At 41.2% G+C, this 24,544-nt stretch overlaps 1 protein-coding gene across 1 annotated transcript in view; it reads right to left on the bottom strand.

Annotated features, from left to right (window-relative positions):
- Positions 1–4,763: 4,763 nt before the first annotated feature.
- The window catches only part of BMS1 (BMS1 ribosome biogenesis factor), a 59,391-nt gene continuing 39,610 nt past the window's right edge, over positions 4,764–24,544 (bottom strand). The window contains exons 16-23 of the mRNA XM_077453956.1: positions 23,089–23,277; positions 22,402–22,582; positions 20,290–20,348; positions 16,634–16,756; positions 11,965–12,112; positions 9,009–9,184; positions 8,758–8,919; positions 4,764–6,403 (exon numbers count right to left, since the gene is read on the bottom strand). Of these exons, the coding sequence (XP_077310082.1) occupies positions 6,176–6,403; positions 8,758–8,919; positions 9,009–9,184; positions 11,965–12,112; positions 16,634–16,756; positions 20,290–20,348; positions 22,402–22,582; positions 23,089–23,277 (1,266 nt within the window). The 3' untranslated portion in view covers positions 4,764–6,175. The remainder of the gene's footprint in view (positions 6,404–8,757; positions 8,920–9,008; positions 9,185–11,964; positions 12,113–16,633; positions 16,757–20,289; positions 20,349–22,401; positions 22,583–23,088; positions 23,278–24,544) is intronic.

The raw sequence follows: 24,544 nt of genomic DNA, 5'->3' as shown, positions 1-24,544 counted from the left end.
TATTTAGAGACCCCTCTTACAACCCCAAGCGCCCTTTGTTTTTCCTTTGGAGGTGGGATTTTAGTCTCTATCATTTTTTCCATGGAGGCATTCCTATCGCAGATGTGGCTTGTAAACCGCTACAATGCAGGCAGGGCTGCTGGAGACCCTCATCTAACACCGTTTTTAACCTCTAGAGATCCGCGCTATAGCCAAATGACGGCTACAGCGCGGACCTGCTTTGCCGGGACTACGTCTATTGACGTTGTCCCGTGCACGAGCGGCCTGCGCGCCCCCCGAGGGGCGAGCGTGGCACGCTCTGTGATCAGCGAGTCTATGAGACTCGCCTGATCACGGATCGGAGCAAAGGGTCGATCCCGACCCCTTACCATGTGATCAGCTGTCAGCCAATGACAGCTGATCATGTGACACAACAGCCGGTATCCCGATCACGGCCAGCGTATCAGTGCCCACCTGCCCCCTGACAGTGACACATATGTAATAAAATAAGTGCCCCTATCAGTGCCCACAATCTGCCTCAACAACAGTGCTGCACCCCAGTGCCACATATCCGTGCCCATCAGTGCCATCTACCAGTGCCACCTATCAGTGCCCATCAGTCCCATCTATCAGTGGTACCTATCAGTGCCCCTTAGTGCCACCCATCCATGCCATCTTATCTGTGCCCATCTTTGCCCATCAGTGCCGCCTTATCTGTGCCCATCAGTACTGCCTTATCTGTGCCTATTAGTGCAGCCTTAACTGTGCCTATCAGTGCCCACCAGTGCCGCCTCATCAGCGCATTTCAATGAAGGAGAAAAATTACCTGTTTTTAAAATTTTATAACAAACTATGAAACATGATTTTTTTTATTTTGCATTTTTTGTTTGTTTAGCAAAAAATAAAACTCCCAGCTGTAATTAAATACCATCAAAAGAAAGCTCTATTTGTGGGAAAAAAATGATAAAAATGTCATTTGGGTACAGTGTTGTATGGCCGCGCAATTGTCATTCAAATTGCATCAGCGCTGAAAGCTGAAAATTGGTCTGGGCAGGAGGGGGGTTTAAGTGCCTAGTAAGCAAGTGGTTAAATATGAACTTGGATTTTTTTTTTTTTCATGTCTATACAACCGAGTATAGATGTGAGTTGCTATTATATATGGCTTTCCCATGTCTGTATGCCAATGAATAGATGCACTAATTTACTGTTGACTATGCATTTTAATTTCATAAATGATATACATCCTGTTAACCCCTGATGGAGACAACAGTCAACTCTAAAACACATTGGGTATAGGATACTGTAGCTCCATGTCGTATACCTTGATTTTCAAGTCTTCATGACCATGTTCATTACTTTATGAACATCTTTTCTTGAATAAAACAATATTTTACTTCAATTTTTCTTTGGTAGTGCCTTTAACCACTTCCGACCCAGGCTATTGCAAAATGACAGGGAAGTGCCTGTTATTGAAGTGCTTAAAGTTCCACCCTCAGGGGGTTTCCCTTTTCTCGCTATTATATTAATGCTCCACATTGATGCACTGCATGCATCGCTATTAAACCATTACATTTTATTAATTTATCTTTTAACCAAAAAAAATTATATATGTGTATTTATTATACACACACACACTATATATTATTCAGTATAAGAAAATTATTATGATTGAAATTTTTTTTGTCCAATATTATTTATTTGATTTCATGATTATTACTGAAAAGAATAATAAAAATGTAGACATATAGAAGGGCATAGTGAAGAATTAAAAAAATTAATCTATTTTAGGTGTCAAACACGTTAGACACACCACCGACTGGGATTGCCTGTAAATTCACTTCATGCTATTTGCAGACTTCTGGGAAAGGCAGTGGAAATTACAAGAAGCAGTGGGATAAAAATTCTGAGAATCCTGTCTACCATTGTGCTAGCGATGTAAGAAGAAGAAACCAGAATTGTGGCAGTTTAAAAAACTCATGACTAGCTGCAGGTTTCAAATAAAAAGTAATTTTTAATAACTACCAAAAAAATATGTGAAATGATTCACGAAATCTGAGTTTTTCCTGAGTGTTCCAAAACTTGTACTGCCGATTTTTTTTCTGCTAGTCGTCTGTCATGCTAACTAATTTTTAATACTTTGAGCAGGGGCGGACTGACAATTCATGGGGCCCCGGGGCAATAGGAGATTATAGGGCCACACAGTATACACACACAAACACACTGAAAAGGTACTAGAGAGGCGGGGCAGCTATAATCTTGGGATTTGAAAAAAACAAAACAAAAAAAAACACAGCTTTTTACATACCGTCCCTGGTTTTATTGAGGCTGGCAACCCTGATGGAGCCCCTTAGTGGCATGGGCCCCGGGGCAGTGCCCAGGTATCCTGAATGGTCAGTCCGTCCCTGACTTTGAGTAACTTCTCTCAAACAAGTGTGCAAGATCAGAGTTTTGACTTCACTGTAACCCAACTTGCTTCACTAAAGACAGGGACAGGCATTTAGCATTTTCACTGTGCGCAATAACAGACCCCGTTTTTTTTACTCATTACAGAGAGCGGATTTTCAGCATTTCAGTCAAAAAAACTTTCTTCTATACTAATATCAGTCTTACCTGCAGTAAAGCACACTAAGGAAAGCCCTAGAACAAGGAGCGGGCCTGCACAGCGTCTACCTGTCATGGTAAGAACTCCTACTGAGCTTTGCACTTTCTGGAGATGAAGTCCCGCTACATAATTAGCTACTGCATTATCTAGGATAAGGGGCGGGAAGCCAAAAGATATTAAAATGGTTGAAGTCCAGTAATTAAACATGTTACTCTGTTGTGCTTAAGAACTATGTACTGGAAAATGCATAACAAGCCGTATAAACTTCATAAAAGTGCAGTGTACAAATCTTTCTTTCATTACTGCAATCTGGTTGGGGGGGGGGGGGAAAAGAAAAAGAGACAACTCATGGCAGTAAAAGACTACAATAATTGCAAATGGTACTGAACAGAATAATGCAAGGTAAATTACACTACAGCTACCTGAAAATAATAATAATATTAATAATAATAATAATAATAATATTTTAATAGAATAAAGAGGTAAAGTAGACTGTTTGCTCTGGAGTACCCGCATGACATGCTTACATTGTGTAGATTTATCAATTTAGCAGGTGGCACTCAAAGCACATTTTCCTGAAGCAGTATCACTGTGGTGATAGAAGCCCCTGGTTCACATACCTAAATGAGTGATCAAAGCAGCGTTACCCATCTCTTTTCATCTGAAGTTCAATCAGACAAATGTAAGCCTAAAGCAAACTGTCGTTTCATCTTTACCTAATCCCTAGTGCTCCGGGAATCCTTTATCTAAAATTCAAGGTTATATTGTAAAGCAAAAACTGTATATGTAGCAAAAAATAAATAAAAATAAAATACATTGGAAGCACATAAAAGTGGCTATGCACTGATGCAAAGAAGAATCAGATGGGTTTATTTACGAAAGGCAAATCCACTTGGAAGTGTAGTCGCTGTAAACCTGAGGGGTAGATCTGAAGTGAGGGGAAGCTCTGCTGGTTTTATTATCCAATCATGTGTAAGCTAAACTGCTGTTTTTTATTTTCCTTGCATGCCCCCCCTGGATCTACAGCAACTGCACTTCCAGTGCAATTTCAAGTGCAAAGTGGATTTGCCTTTAGTAAATAACCCCTTTTACAACAGAATGGCTGCATACAGCCTTTCAATTGCATGGCAGGCTGTACATTACTTGTGCAGCTTCCTGGGTGCTGGAAAACACCAGGATATTATGCCAGACATCTAAAATGCCTGTCCAAGTCCTGTGTGTATGGACCCTTTAGCTGCATTTACATAAAACCAGGAAATTTAAAGTGTATAGAAAATTACAAAGTCTCACGTGTACAGGTAGCTTGCGCATTGATTTTGTGTCGGCAGCTGATGTATCTAAAGCCGAGGCTAATGACCAAGTAAGCATGCTGCTTACCAGCGTGCCCCCACTCAAACACAGAAATTATCTGGTCACACACCCTCTGTAGCGAATCCGTGTCAAAGCTCACCCATTTGCAGAGAGGTCCCTCTTCCTCAAAACCTATGGCACAAACATAGTGATGGCGGAGTTGGGGCAAACCTCCCAACACACTTCAGCTGCTTCTACTGCCTGCCAATCAATCTCATCGAAACTGAGACAACACTTGCTAGAATGAGTTTATATCTGTGCATTTGCCTACAATATACTCACAAGTAAATGCCTGAGCAGCCCAAAATTTAAAATCTTTTTAAACCCAAGAACAAATATGTAAAATTCCACAGATTGCCAGTCCTTAAGAGGTGGTGGGCGTATTCATTTTCTTTATGTCAGGCTTCATTTTAAAGCTAGTGATCCTGCTAGTAGCAATAGTTCCTGTCCCACACGCTCTCCCTGTATTGTCTGTGCTCCATATCATCAACTTAGGACAGGACTACAGAACACATCCTCCTCTCCATTACCTGGAGATGGTTCTCTAGTTCACAGTGTTAACCTCTGAGGTTAAACACAGCCGATATATCATCAGTGTGTATAGGACATAGACGCTTGCTGGATTTCTGTCAGACAAGGAATTTTTTTTTCACTATTTGAACTGATACAAGTGCCTTCAACTGTATATTTAGCATACCAAAAGAGACGTAGTACAAGAAGTTCATTGTTTTCATACACTTTTATGTCCATACAGGTTGTTCAGATACTTGAGCTGCATTAAGCTGAGTCTTTCCTGTTTTGCAGGAACGGTGCAAGTTACAACGAAGCCATATAAATAAATGTGGATTTTTATTTATTTATTTTTTAACAAAATCGCATTTTTTTTTACCTTTATTTGAATGCTTTCTTTACAGAAGGCCAGAGAAAACAAGATATACATGTAGAGCCAAATGTAAACACATTACAGACACCTTACTGAATGCTTATTGCTAGTGAATGGGCCTGAGAATTGCATTCCCAGTGATGAATGAACAAAAAAAGTATTGGCTCATATGTTCTTTATAATTATGGTATACAATGCAATTTAAAATATGTTTGAAAAACACACTGGCAAAAAAAGGCAATTTTCCCTGAAGGAGCGACGATTCACCAAGTAATTCTGTTTTGGCGTATTGTATTTTATATTGGATTTACCAAGGCAAAAGACAGCAAATTCTACAGTCCATATATACTAGTGTGTACATGCAATTCAGTACTTCAAAATAAAATTATTCACAAGTCTTTAAAATCGCCTTCAAAAGAGGCGTCAGGAAAAGACAGCCCTAAAAAGCTGAAACTAAATTGTTCTCTTGCCTTCTATATGAAAACCTTACTCCAAAACACAAAGACAAAAATGTATTATATTACAGCTTACTGGATGTGGTGTCATCGTTGTCACCCAGTCTGTCATTGAATTTCTGACAAGTTCAGCGTGTATTTTCTGTACTTGTTAATAATGTTCCTACTCTGAAAAAAAAAAAAATCCACCACATTGATGGACTAGTAAGCTGCAACATTACATTTTTGTTTTTGAGTTTAGATATGCTTTAACATTGTGTTATATACATGCTTTTACTCTTAACAGAGTGTTTAAAATATCTGCAGTAAAAAGTTTATATTATCAGACTTATTTAGAGCCCTTTCACACTGGCAGCGCCCGAAAAATGCTGCTAAAGCGCCCCTAAAACTAGCAGCGCTTTACCGGAATTTTTCGAGTGCTAGTGGCCGAATAAAGGGTTAAAAGTGCCCACAGAGCGCCGCTGCCAAGGTGCTTTCCATTGATTTCAATGGGAAGGGGCACTTTAGGAGCGGCGCAAAGAAGCTGCTTGCAGGACTTTTTTTTTATGCCCTGCCACAGCGCAGCACCTCAGTGTGAAAGCACTTGGGCTTTCACATTGGGAATGCAAATTAGGCTTCTTTCGGGCACTTTACAGGCGCCATTTTTAGCGCTAAAGCACCTGAAAAATGCCCCAGTGTGAAAGGGGTCTAAGAGTGCGAGAAAATCCTCTAAGAGCAGTACTAAAGAATCCCATGGGGCTAGAGTAAATTGAAATCTTATTGGTTGTTACTGGTTACTCCCATGTTGGCACTTCAGCACTGTTCTACTGAATAAACCCATTAGACTTTTTAACAGTAAAAACCAAAACCCCAGGAGTGGGCAGACATATTTAAAAGGAGTCTGTACATCTGTCAAGATCAGGATTATCAGCTGAATTCTTGACTGCCTTTGAGACTTGACTTCTGTTTTTTCTTCTCTCGTTGTCCAATTGTACGGAAAAGCTTTTTCCGGGCTTCCTTCTGCCTCTTCAGTTTGTCTTCCTCCTCCTTTTGCTTGCTGCGCATAAACTCCGTCCTCTGTACTCTGTGACTTGTCTTGGCCTTCTGTTTCTTGTAGTTCTTTACAGTGCCCAAAGCAGCAAGGAGAGCACTTATCTATAAAGGACAAAATTGAAAAAATAGTAAGTCTTACTGTTCAAAAAATGTAAAGTGAAATTGCCAAGTATCCACAATCTAAAGCCTAATGTACTAAGGCGCACAACACAAGTCTATAAGAACACACTGTCTTGGGCAGCTCTCATCTAAGCTAACAATCTAGAACCCAATCTGCATGGCAAGCCAATCATGTCGATCACATGCAGCCTAAAAAAAAAAATAAAAAAAAATAAAAAAAAATAAAATAAAAAAGCAGAGCCGTTCTGCTAGTAAACAGATGTTTAGGAGCAGTTGGGCATTTTTTTCCCCAACTGCCCCTTAACTCCCCCCCTGTGATCTTATCTGTCCATGTACACAGGGTCATTTATAGTCATTTCTAGGCACCCAGTTTAGAGCCTTTTTTTGTAAAGCAAAAAAATGAGTTTAGAGGCATTTCAAGCACCAACCTACATTTTTGATTACAGGTGTTTTTGGCCATTTAAAAAAAAAAAAAAAATTATATTATATTAATATATATATATATATATATATATATATATATATATATATATATATATATATATATATATATATATATATATATATATATATATATATATATATATATATATATAAATAATTTTCTTTTTTCTTTTAGAAAAGCTTCTAAAACGCAAATGCAGCGTTTTAAATGTGGGTTACTATCTGTCAAGTTAAAATGGTTCAGGAGAGATGTAAAAACGTCCCGTTGTACATTAAGCCTTAAAATTATTTAGGTGGCTAAATAAGTGGTTTTGTCAAGCTCACTCAACTTGGTGTAGGTATCAATGCATTATGACCCTCTGGTTATGAAGAGTACTTGTACTATAATATGGAAGCAACACCTCTTTTTTCGATTACTGATTTTTTTTAATTGATTTGATCTGCAGTTTCGCCTACTGGTGAAATCTGATAATGCACCATGGTTATTCAGAAATTATAGTGGTCTGAAAAACCATAGTGGTTATATGACTCAACCCTGATTCTGGATAAAATGAGTATCATGATTTTTTTGCTCAGATGAAAGATCACGATTCTTGTGGCGTCTTGCGACATCTTTCACATTATACCAAAAAATTGGGCTAACGATTTCGTTTTTTTATTTTTTTTCATTGAAGTGTACTATTCCCGAAAAAAATTGGAATTGAAAGACCGCTGCGCAAATACTGTGCGACATAAAACATTGCAATGACCACCATTTTATTCTCTATGGCCTCTGCCAAAAATAAATAAATAATGTAAGCAACAAGTGTCAGAAAAGGGTTTAGTCTTTAGAGTTGTAAAGGCAGAAGGTTATATTAATTAATTCCATGGATTCTATGCGGAAGGGGCAGATGCCCTGGGCTGTACAATTTGCTGGAGGGAGGGTGGCGCAGGCGACATGCCGGCAATGTGCTTCGCAACTGTGTGTCACTATGCACACTAGCCAGCACCACTATATCTGTAAAATTGTCTGTAAGATGTGCAGAGTGCGCTCCTGCACCCAGCACAAGCCCTTCACCTCCCTCTGTGTCAGTGGCATATCATCCATGTGTGCAGGATGTTCACTGCACACGGGCCCCCAAAAACGGGGGCCCTACTGTGACTCACACTGCACATATTGAAGATTGTCCCTTGACAGTCAGGGATGATCGGTGCCGCAGGGGGACAGATGCAAGCACCAATCTCCCTGTATAGCTTTTCAGCTGACAGACGCTTCACCTCCTCAGCCTCCCATGGCTGTCAGCTGAAATGCCATACAGGGACACTGGGTGCTTGCAACTGTCCCCCGCTTCCCCGATCATTCCACCCAATGTCAGCCGTGTCCTCCTCAAGCCCCCCGTGTTCTCCTGTCTCCTGTCCATTCAGCTTCAATGCTGAAGCTGCTGAGAAATGGACTGGAGAATCTGTGTCCTCAGTCTCATTTTCTGTTTCAAAGGGGAGATTGTCAGGGGTCTGTTTAGACCCGATAGCTCACCAAAGCCCAACAGTGCTGATAAAAAAAAGAAAAAAAAAATCAAAATTGCAATAAATATTACAAAATTAAATAGTAAAAAAGTGATAAATAATAAAATTGGGTAAAGAATAATATAAAATGAAAAAACACCACCCAACGTCCTACCGGCACTGTCCCCAAAAAGCATAATGAAAAACATACATACAAATTACACCATCCAATGCCCTATAAACCTCCCCCCCAGAAGATATTTTTTAAGGATTAATCATGCACTACTAAACCATAGTCCACCAAGCAAACAGGTTGAGACTTAGCAAAAGCAGAGAGGACGTCTATGTTTTTTTGGTCACAGCACTACACATGTATCAGAATTCATTATGAAAGGTTATGATGCTCCTACCTTCCGTTCATGAGGTTCTCTAATTACAGCTGGCCGCACTTTGTCTCTTGTTGTCTTGCCCTTCTTCTCCATCATTTTGGGCTTATTTTTAAATGGCAGCGCTTTCTGCAAAGCTTTGGGAATGTGGAGTGGATTAAAGTGTCTTTCTTGTCTCACTATAGGCTGAACCAGAAGAACAAAAACATTTGTTTTCATATACCAATGTTTGCTAGCATTATGTCTACTTTCCTTTGAATTAAGTTTGTACATACCTTGTACAGAGAATCTTTCCGTTTCTTCTGTTTGATGCCAAGCTCATACCTCATCTGTCCAACGGTTTTCATTCCTGTCCAGGTCTCTTTCTGCCCCACAGGCTTCAGCAATGAGGTGACTGGATTATAAAAGGTGGGCACAGTGACTGGGTACCAGGTGCGGAGAAATACAATATCTAACAGGAGAGGAAGAGCAAGGAAGGAAAAGAATGGGTGAAAAGAGATTCATATACTGTATACTAGTAGGCACTGTACACATCCAAAGATGGCCAACTTATTTATATGCCTATATGGTTTTCCCAACGATTCCTAAAAGAAAGCCGACATGGAAGCTACCACTGCCGATCTCAACTTTTGAAAATGCCAACTGCCAGTTATGCAAATACAGTGGCTTACAGAATCACGCTCACTTTGGCCATTTGTGTGACCAGGCAGGCCCTGACCTGGACTCCCATATTAAACTTGCTGCATCAGTATCAATGGCTTTCACAGAATACACTTGACAACAGCCTCTTCATTTTGAGTGCTAAATCCACCTGCCTTCAGATAGGCTCTCCTACACTGACATAATTTCTCTGCCGGGAAACTAGCTATCCCCATGTAATTTCCCACATAAATACTGTGAAAAATGTACCAGTTGTCACATAACTACACACAGTGGCCAGACATTCTTTTACTGCCCTGTATGGGCTATCAGTAGGGGAAACTGCAGGCAATTTTAAATACAAACTTGTGGGACCCACAGATAATAAAAGTTATATAATAATCAATACTCCGTTATACAGTGAAATGTATTTGTTAAAGCGGAGGTCCACCCTAAAGTGGACCTTCCGCTCTTCGGAAACCCTCCCCCCCTATGGCGCCACAATTGGCACCTTTCAGGGGGGAGGGGGGTGCAGGTACCTGTACAGTACAGGTATCTGCACCCACTTCCGGGATAGCTCTCTGCGGAAAGGGGCGTAGATTACGCCCCTTTCCGAAAGTCCCCCGCTGCCTGCTGGGAAACACACAGCTCCCAGAGGCAGCGGGTCCATCCTTATTGCGCAGCGCGACGAGCGCTTGCGCAGTAGGGAACCGGGAAATGAAGCCGAAAGGCTCCACTTCCTGATTCCCATACCCAAGATGGCGGCGGTAGCACCCGAGAGACGATCGAGAGATCGGCTTCGGGTGCCGACATCGCGGGCGCGCTGGACAGGTAAGTGTCACTATTTTTTTTTTTTTTTTTTTAATCTTTATTTATATCAAAGTTTTTTTTTTTCATAACAATATAAATACATGCATGAAAAGGAAAGGGACCATATTCATACAAATACAATATATACCATACCAAAAGAAAATAAATTATTAGATTAAACCTACACCAATGTAATCTTTATATTCCCCACCCTCCCCCCCCCCCCCCTCAGCCCGCCCCACCCATACCTTGTAGAACCGCTAGTGGGTTCCCTCTTAGTGACCGTTATTTTTTAACAGAATAATGCTTTCTTCTGAAGTTTATTGTGTAATTTCCTCCACATATCTCCAGGTCAGTTTAAATTCTTCCCAGGATGCCCATTTATTTGAGCCTCCCTCCTCTGCTGTTACATCAACATCCCCTTCGTTATAGTTTTCTATTTTTTGTATTTCATTTAAACGAAAAACCCAATCCGATATTTTAGGGCTCTCCTTTTCCTTCCATTTTTTTGGAATTAAATTTTTGGCGGTGTCTAACAGGGTTGGAATTAATGAGTTTTTATAATGCTTTATGGGTTCGTCTGTCCCATGAAATAGGACGGTCCACGGATCTTCTCTTATTTCCTTTTTTGTTACAACTTTGATTATCTCTAAGATTTTTCTCCAATAGGTTTTAATAATGGGACAGTCCCACCAAATGTGGGCCATAGTCCCAATTTTTTTACACCCGCGCCAGCAATCCGCAGATTGCTCTAATCCAAATTTGGCCATTTTGTCGGGTGTCGCGTACCACCTTGCAAGGCATTTGTAGTTCGTTTCTATCAGTTTATTATCAACAACCCCCGAGTGAATTAATTTAAAAATCTTCTTACGAGTTGGTGTGCTACATTGTGACCCCAGCTCTGATTCCCACTTTTGGATGTATGGCGGGTCCTCCAATTCGTCCCCCTCAGAGAGGATCTTGTATAAAAGTGTAATATTTTTTTTTGATGTTTCTCTCAGACATAGACGCTCCAAGGGTCTCAGTTCCTCTTCACTACGAATTGGCTGAGGTAAACTCGAAATGAAGTGACTAAGTTGGAGAAACCGCCACCCGTCCGTTTTAAAAGTCAGCAGCTGCAGTATTTGTAGCTGCTGGCTTTAAAACAAAAAAAAAAAACGCGCACTCCCGGCGGACTCCCGCTTTAAGGTTTGCTATAGAGCAGGGATATGCAATTAGCGGACCTCCAGCTGTTGCAGAACTACAAGTCCCATGAGGCATACTAAGACTCTGACAGCCAAAAGCATGACACCCAGAGGCAGAGGCATGATGGGACTTGTAGTTTTGCAACAGCTGGAGGTCCGCTAATTGCAGATCCCTGCTATAGATCAATGCTAAACCTTTTTACTCATGAGCTGAAACTTCGTCAGGGACCACATAGTATCACCGAGAAGCATACAAAATCATCAAGGAACATAAAATATGCAAAAGAGAAACCTAATGAAGTACTACAGACAATATCAGGTACTTCAACCAATGCCTGGATGCATTAATCACTGCAGAGTCTTTGACACACCTTCTTATTATTATTTATTAGGACCTTTACAACAGCATATTGCATCTGTCGCCTCACTTTTCAAATAACTTTTCTTCAGAGAAATAAAACACTCTAAAGAAAACCAGTCATCAGTAAATCAAAGAGACACCATAATACAGAAATGAGAAAATATCAGACTCCCCTCAGGCCAGCCTGCAAGGATGACATCCAGAAATATGCACTTCTGGGAAGCACCAATTACTCACCACTCATTAACAGCTTGTCCTCAAACGTTGCTCTAAAAGCCCCCTCAGGGGTCCGCAAGGCTTTTTTGATCTGCCCTCGAATACCACTCACTGTGCGGACTGACGCACCTTCAAATTTAGCAACTTCAAGAACAGAAGAGAACATCCCCTAAAAAAAAAAAAAAAAAGTAAAATATTGGGAAAAATTACAGCAAACAAACAAAAAACAAAACAAAAAAAAACAAAAAAAGACGTGCAAATGTGTTTTTCTATAAACTGAACATTAGGACACATCAAATATAAAATAAGGGAGACCATAAAGATCCCCTTTATGCTGCTCATACATGTTGCATTCAGATTTTACAATCAACTATATAGTGTAAGGGGCTACTTGAATGGATAGAACTTAAATAAACTGTCCATGCAGGGATTTGAGTTACACAGATTGTGACAATTCAAAACAAGGTTGTTCAATCAGATTGTAATGTGTGGCCAGCAACAGATTACTTATGTGCACTACTTTGGATGCTGTGATGTCACGTTACCTTTAGGGAATTTTGTTTTATTTATTACAGGTATTTGTATAGCGCCAATTAACGCAGCTCTTTTATATACATATATTGTACATTCACATCAGCCCCTGCCCTCAAGGAGCTTACAATCTAAGGTCTCCAACTCGCATTCATACATGCACATACTAGGGCCAATTTAAATAGGAGCCAATTAACCTACTAGCATGTTTTTAGAGTGTGGGAGGAAACCGGAGTAACCAGAGGAAAACCACGCAGGCACACCAAGCTGTGACCCATGCTGTGATTGGACACAGCATGAGTTTGGCAACGGATTTCAGCCAATGATTTTGTCTGAAGTCAGCAAATCTGCTGTTGCCACTCAGAGTTCTGTGTTTACCAAGAACTAGGGATGAGCTCCGGCGTGTTCACATGGTCCACGTGCAGAGTCCGCCAGGAAGTTGGCGCAGCGCTAATCACAGGCAGTGAGACATTGCCCGATCTCTACAGCCGCGCATTGGGGCAATGTCTCACTGCCTGTGATTAGCGCCCTGGCGGGCTCTGCACGTGGACCATGCGAACACCCCTGAGCTCATCTTTACCAAGAACACAGAACTCTGTGTTCGGGAAACGGTGATCTGTCTGTTAAAAAATAAAAAATAAAATAGACAGCTAGTAAAGTAAAAGCAACACATATCACCACACATTATTGTTACACACAGTTAATACTTTGACAGCCCCAGATGTAAACGCTTTCCCAGCCAGTGCCAGTAGTGCAGTGATAGTTTACAGTATTAGCACAGATTACTGTGTTGCGTCACCATGGATGTCAGTGTCCCTCTCAGCCAGCATCAGTTAGCGCCAGATTTCCCACCACACTATCACAGTCCCACTATAACCAGCTGAGCACCACATTACCAGTGGAGTGTCATAGCTACGTAAATTCCAGTATATGTACTATAGTTTGTGGAAGCTATAACTTTTGCACAAGCCAATTATTATATACTTATTGGGATTTGTTATTTTTTTATTTTTTAAACCAAAGACATGTAGCAGAATACATTTTAGCCGAAATGTATGAAGAAATTACATTTTTCTTTATTGGATAGGTTGTATAAGAGTATAAAACACAGTTTTTTTTTTCCATATTTCTGTCTTTTTTCATTTATAAAAATAAATATTGTGGTGATCAAATACCACCAAAGGAAAGCTCCTTTTGTGTGAAAAAAATAATTATATAATATTTTGTTTGCATGCAGTGCTGCATGACCGCACAATTGATAGTTAAATAGTGCTAAATAGCAAATAATGCTCTGGTCATGAAGGGGGTAAATCCTTCCAAATTGCAAGTGGTGAAAAAAAAAAAAAAAATTTGCTTTTTATTCATCTTTCAAAAAATAAAATTATGATCACAGACATCTGTAGTTGCTCACAAGTATGGTCAGATATAACTAATCCAGGGGTTAAAAGCCTGGAAATACATAGGAACAACAGAAACAGTTGTACTAGGTCACCAGATATTGAACACTTATTGGATTACTGCAACTTCCTCCGCTATACTCTCCGATGAGGAAGAACTACATTGTTTGTAGTTGGTACAGAACACAGCATCCACCCAATCTACTCACCACTCACAGACTACTTACCCACCAACTCGGTCACAGCCACCTTACCCCAATTTCTCACTCGCTGCACTGGCTTTCAATTAAATGGTGGATGTACTTAAAAAAACCTAAACAACTTTGGTCCTGCCTTTTGGTTATCCATACTCAGGCATGCTCCCTCCACTCCTCATAAAAACTATAATTACAAGTGCCCAGAGAGTAGTCTTAAAGGAAAAGTTCACTTTTACATATTCCACTAGTTTTTAGCATCTACAGCCTCCCCCCCCCCCCCCCCCTTGTGACAGTGGGTGGGGCATATTCTCCCTCACCTGCTGTCAGAATATGAAAACAAACCGTTTCCTGTAAATGAATACCTACAAGCACCGCCAGCCATTGTGTCCGACGGCTTGTAGTTCTTAATGAACTTGGAGGGCATGCAGGTAAGCATCCTCGAAGTCCATCGATCTTATTTATTTATTTTAGACAGAGCTTTCTTTTGGTGTTATTTAATTCTTGGGTTTTTAATTTTTTTTGCAAAAAATTACCTAAAAAGTTTTGAACAATAAAACAAGTTTCTGTTAAAATTTTGAAATATATTTTGCTACATTGCTTTGGTAAAAATAGCCCACATCAGTAAATATTATATAGTCTGTGTCAAAGATAGTGCAAAAGTCTACAAACTATGGAATGTGCAGTATATTTAAAAAATAATAATCCCGATGTACCGACTGCCTATCTTATTTCTTGAGGCCCTAAAATGGCAGGACATACAAACACCACCAATATAATGCCTTTTTTTGAAAGACACCCAAAGGTATTTAGTTAGAGGCATGGTAAGTTTCTTGAAGTTGTACTGTTTTCACATTTTTATATATTAAAAAAAAAAAAAAAAAAAAAAAAAAATAGATGATATATTGCCTGAGCAGTACAAGGTCCCCATAGTGACACTGTACTGCTCTGGGGTGGTGCTCAGGCTTTTACGACTAGGATTGCTTATTGCAGTGATGATCTTCTGTGATTGGCCCTGTAACCTGTGAGCACTGTGACCGATTAGTCACAATGGCTATGAACGAATGAAAGAAATTGTCTACAATTTACATGTGATCTCTGTGATTGGTCACAGCAATCGCATGGTACCAGGGCCGCATAAAGCAGCCCGGTACAACAATTTCTGTTCTTAATAATATAACTCTACAAAGGGAAAATGGCACTGTTGACAAAAATGTTTTATATAATAATTAATCCACTACTGTGAATATTGGCACTACTTCATATAAAGTGAATAGTGCTTAAATATATGTATAAAATACAAATAATAAATATATATATAAAATTAAATAAAAGCTATGTGATGGTATTAATTCAGAACATCAAAGAAAAAATTACAGGTGCATGGTGCTGTGTGACTCAATCCCTGGAAATATATATGAATATATATGTGAAAAATCATATAAAAAAGCAACAAATCCAAAAACATTTGCTGTGTGCTGCCCCTGCACACAACCAATTCAAAAGTGATAAGTGCTATTGCAGAGTGGCGAGTCCCAAAAAATTATATAATCAATATGTATGATTATACACTATTACGGTAGGTAACAGTCTGAGTGATGATCTGTGCACATATAAAATAAAGGTGACTCGCCAGTGCTCCCCTCTTCCATCCACATCACCCTCTTGCATCTGCACTCACCAGAGCGCCTCACCCCTGCAGGGGTAACAGGCGTATTAGCTGTATCCCTATGGCGGTGTCCCCCTTTACCAAAGTATCCCTCTGGTTCACACAGCTGCAATCTACCTCACCAAAGCGTTTTAGGAATCCCCAGCGAGGAGCATCCACCGGGATCTCAGTCTCTGTGACAGCTGGTTGCTCAGCCCAAGGCTTCCTGCACACTATAGAGCAGTGCGGGGAATGAGTTACCTATTGACACAGGTGAAGAGCGCCTCTCCTCCCCCACACCTTTTCAACAATCTGTGTTCTTCTGTGTCCAGTGAATACAGCAGGTAGCAGATTGTACAGCTGGGCGGTGCCTAGGGTGAGTGGGAGGACATCATACGACTTCCACCCGGGATAGCAACGCGCCCATCTGCCCATACTATTGCAATAGGCTGAGCAGAAGGTGGTTGAAATATCTTATATAACATATATGAGGAAAACACCACTTCAAAATCCCCAAGCAAGTATAAGGCCCCTTTCACACTGGGGTTGCTTTGCAGGTGCTACAGCGCTAAAAATATCGCCTGCCAAGCGCCCTGAAATAGCCGCTGCTGTCTCTCCAGTGTGAAAGCCTAAAGGCTTTCACACTGGAGCGGTGCGCTTGCAGGTTGGTCAAAAAAGTCCTGCAAGCCGCATCTTTGGAGCGATGTAGGAGTGGTGTATTTACCGCTCCTAAAGAGCCCCTTCCCATAGAAAACAATGAGGCAGCGCTGCAAACCCGCTTGCAAAGCGCCAGGCAGTTTTAACCCCTTTTTTGGGCGATAGCGGGGGTTAAAACTGCCCCGCTAGAGGCCGAATAGTGGTGATAAAACGAAAGCCCACAATGCCCCAGTGTGAAAGTAGCCTTAGAGTTGAGATGGTACCTTAATAAAAGAAGTATTTTTATAGATCTTGCAGGGATATCCAATCAACTTGAGTTTCTTCACCACCGTGATAGATTTGTCCAGATCTAGGACAACACCTGTAGCAGCTATACGGAATTCTGCCTATAAGAAAAGAAACAATCCTATTAGAAATGTACATTACTGACCAGCGGCCAACAGAGTATTACTTAATGTCCCTATCTGATGTTTTGGTGAGGTCTGCTCTAACATTAGAAAGTAGCAGCTAGGGGAAGGTCTAGACAGCAGCGTGCCAATATGCAACTGTCACAATCAGACACCCTGAATGATTTGTTTTCTGTGCCATCCTGCATTACGAGCAAAGTAAATCATCAAGAGTGTGGTGTCAAAGACTATCCTATTAACGCTGTAGCTGCTACACACATCGCCTACATTTTTAAACACCTCCATGTGTACAACTGTTGGAGGCATGGGACACAACAAGCCCCTCTTATGCCGCGTACACACGAGCGGATTGTATGGCGTACTTAGTCCATCATACAATCCGACGGACAGTCCGTAGTACTTTCCACTGAACGGACTTGACCACACACGGATGCACAAACAGTCCGTCGAAAGCTTGCGTGATGACGTGTACAGCACGTACGATGGGACTAGAAATAGGAAGTCCAAGACACAGCAAAGCACCCTTCCGCCTTGTAAATCCTTTCTGGGCATGCGCCATTCTTAGTCCGTCCGACTAGCATACTGACGACCGTATTGTCCGCTGAAACCAAAGTACGACGGACAGAATTTCGAAAAAACCGAAATACTTAGTACTCCGGACTGCATGCTGAAAAAGTCTGCTGAAGCCCACACACGAGCGGATTGTCCGCTGAAATGTGTTTCGACGGACTAAGTATGCCATACAATCCGCCCGTGTGTACGCGGCACTAGGGGGATTGTTCTTTATTTAAATGTGGTCAGCTTAGATGGGAAAAAATGGCTTTTTGGAATTTAAACACGCAAAGCTTAAAATGTGAGCAGTAAACAAATGACAGCGTTACTACTAGTTCATTACCAGGACAGATATTCCAAATGTCCCACATAAATTAGTATACCCCGACACATCTGTCAGAGAACCTTTACTTTCCTTTCAGAATGAACTTTTCTATGGGTCACTATACTACAAAATACTCCCACAAATGCCATTATTTGCTACCAAGATTTTTTAATTTGCACACACAGAAAAGTTTTTTTTTTTTTTTTTTTTTTTTTTTTACAGATTCATTCAAGACCATGTTGCAAAAATGAATACACCCCAATAAAAGTCTTAGGGTCGGTTGTCAGGTGACTTAGCCGCCTGACAAGTCGCGTCCCGTTCTGTACAATGGAACCCTTCTAATCTGAGCGACACAAGTCGCTCCAACTTATAAAAAGGTTCCTGTACGACTTTGGGGGCAACTTGAGGCGACTTGCATTGACTTCTATAGAGAAATTGTTTTGCAAGTCGCCGCACTGGTCGTGTCCAGGTCGCCTGAGGCAGCCGCGCTGCAAGTCGTGCTGCCTCGGTGTGAACCGACACTTAGGAGCAAAGCTAAATTTTAGACAACAAAATCCTAATTAACAAGAATTCAACTACAGGGGAGTTCAATTATTCATTAAGTAGGTGTCCAGCAGGCAGTGGATTATAAAAGGCTGTTACTTAAAAGAAAACCCCTCCCATTTCATGCTGTCAGCAATGGCACCACATGGAAGAGAAATGTCACAAGGCCTGAGAAAGAAAATTATTTCTTTACACGAGAAAGGTGTACAAGATGATCAGCAAAGCTTTACTCAGTCAGAATATGGCAGCAAAAGGGATACAAAAATGTAACAAAGATGGAACTGCAGCCATCTCTCAGACGTCCACAGAAGTTAACACCTCGACAGGAGTGTCTTCTGATGAGAAGGGTTGAAGAAAATCTCTATGTTAGTTCACTGCAGTTAGCTAAAGAATTAGAAAGCCAAAGTGGGGCAATTGTTTCCCATGACACAATACTGCAGAGGAAGGTCATGCATGGGCGTCATCCACAATGAAGCTTCTACTACAAAAAAAAAAAAAAAAAACCTGCCTAGAATTTGCCAGGGCCTATGCTGAAAAAGAGGACGACTACAGGGACTCTGTATTCTGAAGGGATGAGACCAAGATAAAGTTTTTGGGAATGGATGGCTTCAAAACTGAAAGGTGTCGCAAAGGGGAGGCGCATAAAGAAAAATGCATGGTGCCTACAGTCAAACATGGTGGTGGCAGTGTCTTTATGTGGGGCTGCACGAGTGCTGCTGGTGTTGGGGAGAGGATTTCATTGATGGTATTATGAATTCACAGATGTACTGCTCTATATGGAAAGAGAAGATGCTACCATCATGGAAATTGTTCTTGCGTTCATTGAGATATTGATTACAATCTTACTTTTTAAAAGGGGTGTACTCATTTATGCTGAGCACTGTATGCATTCATTCAAGTGGAATAAGCCAGTGCTCTCTAAACATTGGCAACAAAAAAATCTGTTTATTCAGCGAGCTGATAGCAGTCCATAGGTAGAGAGCTCAGGAATTTATTGGTAGCATTTTTCCTTTTGCCTCCATGGACTACAAATCACGTACCCCTGTTACAGAGAAGAGAGGGAGGTTTTTATTATATATATATATATATATATATATATATATATCTGAATCTTTAATGCCACTTTAACCTGGTAATCCTGCCATTAACACACTTCCCGTCTTAGGGCAACTCTATTGAACAGCAACTCGGCTCCGATTCCCCCATTCCCTCATCACAGCATTTGATTGTCAACAGTGGGAGCCACTGCCCAGTGAGAACAGACAGCAAAGAGTGGCTGCTCTCACGCACAACGCTCAATCAAAACTTGGGGGGGGGGGGGTGCATTAAAAAGGCTTTTGAACCACTTTAAATCTGCATTCACACCTGAAAGTTTTAAAATTTGCGCAATTTGACCGTGATTTTGTTGAGGTTACCAATGTAAAAAGGCAGAAAAACGCCTGTAATCTGCCCCAAAGAAGCTCATGTTCTTTTTTGAGCTTCAGGTGTTTTGCTTCAGGTGACAAAACGATGAAATGAATCGGATTTTGCTTGCTGGGCATTTTTCCAGGCGTTTTGGTGCTCAGGTGTGAATGGAGCCTAAAAGCAGGAAAATGAAAATGGAATTTAAGGCCCCTTTCACACGGGATGGATCCGTAATGATCCGCCCCGTGAAGATCCGCTTGCTCAGGTGGGATCGCTCCGTTTATACCCGCTGAGCCGGCGGATGACAGGGCACAGTGTGCTGGGACTGCCCTGTCAGATCTCCACTCTCCTCTATGGGGGATCGGATGAATACGGACTGCCTGTCCGTGTTCATCCGATCCGCTCTGCAGACGGATAGAAAAATAGGATTTTCCTCCGTCTGCAGAATCGGACCATTGCAGAGACAGACGATATGGGGTTCATCCGCTGATACCCGCTATCCCATAGGGATGCATGTATGTCCGTATTTCATCCACAAACCGATGGATGAAATACGGACATACTGTCAGCATGTATGAAAGGGGCCTAACAGTCACCAGTAAGCTGCGATACTATCAATTTTTGTTCTGGAGTTTAGATACACTTTAATAAAAAGCACAAAATGTATGTGTGTAGGGTATATACTCACTGTTGTGGTACTAACAGACTGAACAGCCAGAAAGCCAGTTCCCTGGGGGGTGATGGGTCCTGAACAAAACAGCAATACAAATTAGTTGTGTGAATCTTATGGATACAAAAATCATTAAAAACACATTATTGCAAATTTAACATTTGATTTGAAGCGCTAGTCCATGCAAACACAAAACCCATCAAGTAAAGCAGTTGTGCATTTATTTAAAAATATACTCATTTTTTTTAATACAGCTTGTGTAAGAACCTGAGTTTATCTCAATATCGGCCTCCAGCCATCTGCTGCAAATCACTGGGAGTGGGAGGGACAGTACTAGAAGCCAATCAGACTTTGCTGAATGCACATGTGCAGACAGAGTATACAGACAAGAAAATGGAGCACAGGGATGACCTGATCATGTGTGCTACCAATTTACAGTTCAATCATTAGGTTGGGGTATTTTGACCTAGAGTTACTGACCCAGCCATCATAAAAGTGGCTAAAGAGGAATTCAAAAAAGAGAAAACCAGTCTCATATTTGTATTTCAACACTGTATTTAGCGATTTGTCAATAAAGTGTTACTAAACCCACAACAGAAAAACATGCTTGTTATGCTTTAGGGGTTAATCCTCCACATTGTGAAAAAAAAGTTGATCCTGTCTTCACTGATCCTCCCATTCTTTTACTGTCTTCAATCCATCACCTGATAAGACAGAGTCTTTGGAGTCACTCCGCCATTGCTCAGTTTGGTGTGTATTGCTTGAGTTTTTTTTTTGGGGGGGGGGGGGGGGGGGGTGAGGGGGTGAATGCGATTAGCACAGGGCCAACCAGCACTGTCCAGACAGAAAGTCAGGGGTCATGGAGCCTCATAGGACAATCAAAGAAGAATGAAAACTCCTTCAAGCTTTAACCAGTGCTCGGCTGTACACTGATAGAAGTCACAAGACTGCTATATATATACTGCTGATGAGAAAAGGCATTTAGCAGCTTATATTTACTAAAATAATTGCATTTCCATGTTCTGTATACCATGGGAGACCAGATATAGTCAATACAGGGTCCTAGTTTTAATAACACTTTAGGCTTTAAAGGAGTTGTAAAGCCTCGTGGTTTAACACCTTAATGCATTCTAAGCATTAGGATGAAAAACCTACTGTGCTGCATGCAGCAGCCCCCCTTTTTGTTACCTGAACCCAATCGTTCAAGCGACGGGGACGAGCACAGCAGCTTGAGCCGCTGTCTCGGGTCCTCATTGGCTAGACCGATAGCAGCAGAAGCTATTGGCTTCCGCTGCCGTCAATCAAATGTGTCAACGGACACAGCAGCAGGGCTCGGGAGGACGCCCAAACAAGAACCCCCTTGGAAAGCAGCTCTTTGTGGGGCGCACTTGAGGAGGAGCTAGGAGCGCCGGGGGACCCCAAAAAAGGAGGATCGGGGCCGCTCTGTGCAAAACCCTTGCACAGAGCAGGCATGTATAACAGGTTATTTAAAAAAAATGTAAATAAATAAAAACCTTTACCCCAATGGGAAAGCAGATTATGACCACACACACACACACACACACACACACACACACACACACACACACACACCTCACACACACACCTCACAGCACACACACACACACACACCTCACAGCACACACACACACACACACACCTCACAGCACACACACACACACACACACCTCACAGCACACACACACACCTCACAGCACACACACACACCTCACAGCACACACACACACACACACCTCACAGCACACACACACACACACACCTCACAGCACACACACACACACACACCTCACAGCACACACACACACACACACACCTCACAGCACACACACACACACACCTCACAGCACACACACACACCTCACAGCACACACACACACCTCACAGCACTTTGTGCTTTGCGTGTCTCTACTCACTCACACCCAGCTAAAGAGGATGTACGTGTCTGTTATTGAGGACACTTTTAGCACAGCAGGGGGAGAAAGATCCTTCAGAGTGCATAACAATCCACCTGCTGGCTGGTAAGAATATGCAATATTACATCATAAAAAATAAAAAAAAATAAGCTTTAAAGCTTCACTTTTACCCGCCATGACTGGATCCAGTACTCACCCCATATAGTGGCTCCACAGTGCATGTGCTCTGGCGAGTACTTGAGAAGCCGGTGACGTCCATTGTGATCTTCAATGTAATAAAGGGGGACAGTTTGAAATCGCCTCCAGCCCAGGGAAAAGATGAGGGGATCTTTTGTCTTTAGAATTCTTTTGTGCCATCGGTGCTTCTTCAGTCTCATCTACAGAAATTAATAGCAGCACTGTAAATGAAGTCATCTTACAGACAAGCGTTATATTCACTATTCTGACTTTCGCTTGTTTAGAGACCCTTCAGATTCCTATCACTATGCAAAGACAGGGAGGTAGGATAATTGACTCCTGTCTAAATTGGACCTAGTCTGTGTACATATGCATGTGAGTTAGGGACCTTAGATTGTAAGCTCCTTGAGAGCCAGGCCTAATGTGACTATACAATATGTAAGGTGCTGTGTGTACAAATATTGACACTTTCAACAGATCTGTAATAAAATAAAAATAAAATAAAACCGAGACAGTATGTATGTGAGTGCCTCTAGAATGAGTTTATGGTTTGAAGGGTTCAAGTTATTTGGGGTAGACATCTTTTTCAACCTAACTCAATAATGGTGAAATTTTGTGCAAATATTTACACACTCATTTCAATAAATATACACGTAGACACAAACAAAAATACACATGGATTAACAGTGAACCTAAATAACTTTACCTGGATATAGCCAACATTTCCTTCACTGTTTCCCAGTCCCCCTAAAATCATTGGATAATGAGGATCAAAGTTCACCACAAATTCACAGGGCATATTTTCAACTTCTATGCGGAGGTACATGCCAGGCCGAAAGCCTTCATACTGCACGCGGATTTCATCATCCTGGTCTTCAAACTCTGCGCGGTTAAGCTGGGGAGTGCATACAGAAGCATGAGAGGCCAGAAGTAGAAGGCAAATTGTAGAAGCACTGCTCAAACACACAACGAACGTTTTGGAAAAGAAAATTAGCACTACCAAGGTGAACGAAGAAACTGAAGTCTCACTTCCTCAATTACACTAAAATATAATGCAAAAATACACATTTATTGTAATCCCTTCTTGACAGGGAAAAACAAATCTTAAATGCCTGCACACAGATTTGCAACTTTGACATGTTAGTAAAGCTGCACATATTGCAACTACCCAGGTAATTTATACTTTGTGTTCTTTTCAGGACAAATCGTGTTTTAATTTGCTGGTAAATGGTAATGGATATCTCCTTTTTTTTTATGGTTATCAAATGAAAAAAACGGACACAAAATAGTAAAAAAATAATAATAATTTAAAAATGTAGCTGTAATTTTCTTGCTATTACCATAACCTACCACTAAAGAACAAACCAAAATAACATTTCCTTCTCCCGATGATCGCAGCGATTTGACATCTGTAGTGCATTTTGTGTTTTCTTTTTTTTCCTCCTACGTAAAGCACCAACACTGATAGTGTATTAAAAATGCTTTAACCGCTTGACATCCGCGCTATGGCCGAATGACGCCCACAGTGCGGATGTGAATTCCCGGGAGGCCGTCATATGACGGCCTCCCCTGTGCACACTCCCTGAGCACGTTGTGATCACCGAGTCACTGAGACTCGGGTGATCACCAATCTGAGTTACCATGTGATCAGCTGTCAGGCAATGACAGCTGATCACATGATCAAAACAAAAGCTCGTGATCTTTTTTTTTTCTCCTCACGCTGACAGCGGAGGAGAAAATAAATATATAAAACGATCACCGGCTCACCTTAAAAGGGACATCGGTCCCGAAACGGAAGAGGCAATTATGCCTCATCATTGCCACCTATGTCCATCACTGCCACCTCAAAAATCACCTTTTTTTAAATTTTATAACAAAATACAATTTTATTTTTTATTTTATTTTTTAAATACTGTCTTTTTACATTTTAACAAAAGATAAAAAAAATCGCACAGGTCAAATACCACCAAAAGAAAGCTCTATCTGGGGGGGAAAAAAATGAAAAAAATTCATTTGGGTACAGTGTTGTATGACCGCGCAATTGTCATTCCAATTGCATCAGCGCTAAAAGTTGAAAAATCGGTCTGTATGGGGGAGGGGGGGTTTAAGTGCCCAGTAAGCACATGGTTAATATACTATACTCTAAGCCTAATACTGACCTA

Source organism: Lithobates pipiens, unplaced genomic scaffold (genome assembly GCF_037356315.1).
Source record: "Lithobates pipiens isolate NorthernLeopardFrog02 unplaced genomic scaffold, aLitPip1_a1.2 Scaffold_25, whole genome shotgun sequence".
NCBI lineage: Eukaryota > Metazoa > Chordata > Amphibia > Anura > Ranidae > Lithobates > Lithobates pipiens.
The sequence above is the reverse complement of the archived record's forward strand: the minus strand, read 5'-3'. Positions and strand labels throughout refer to the sequence as shown.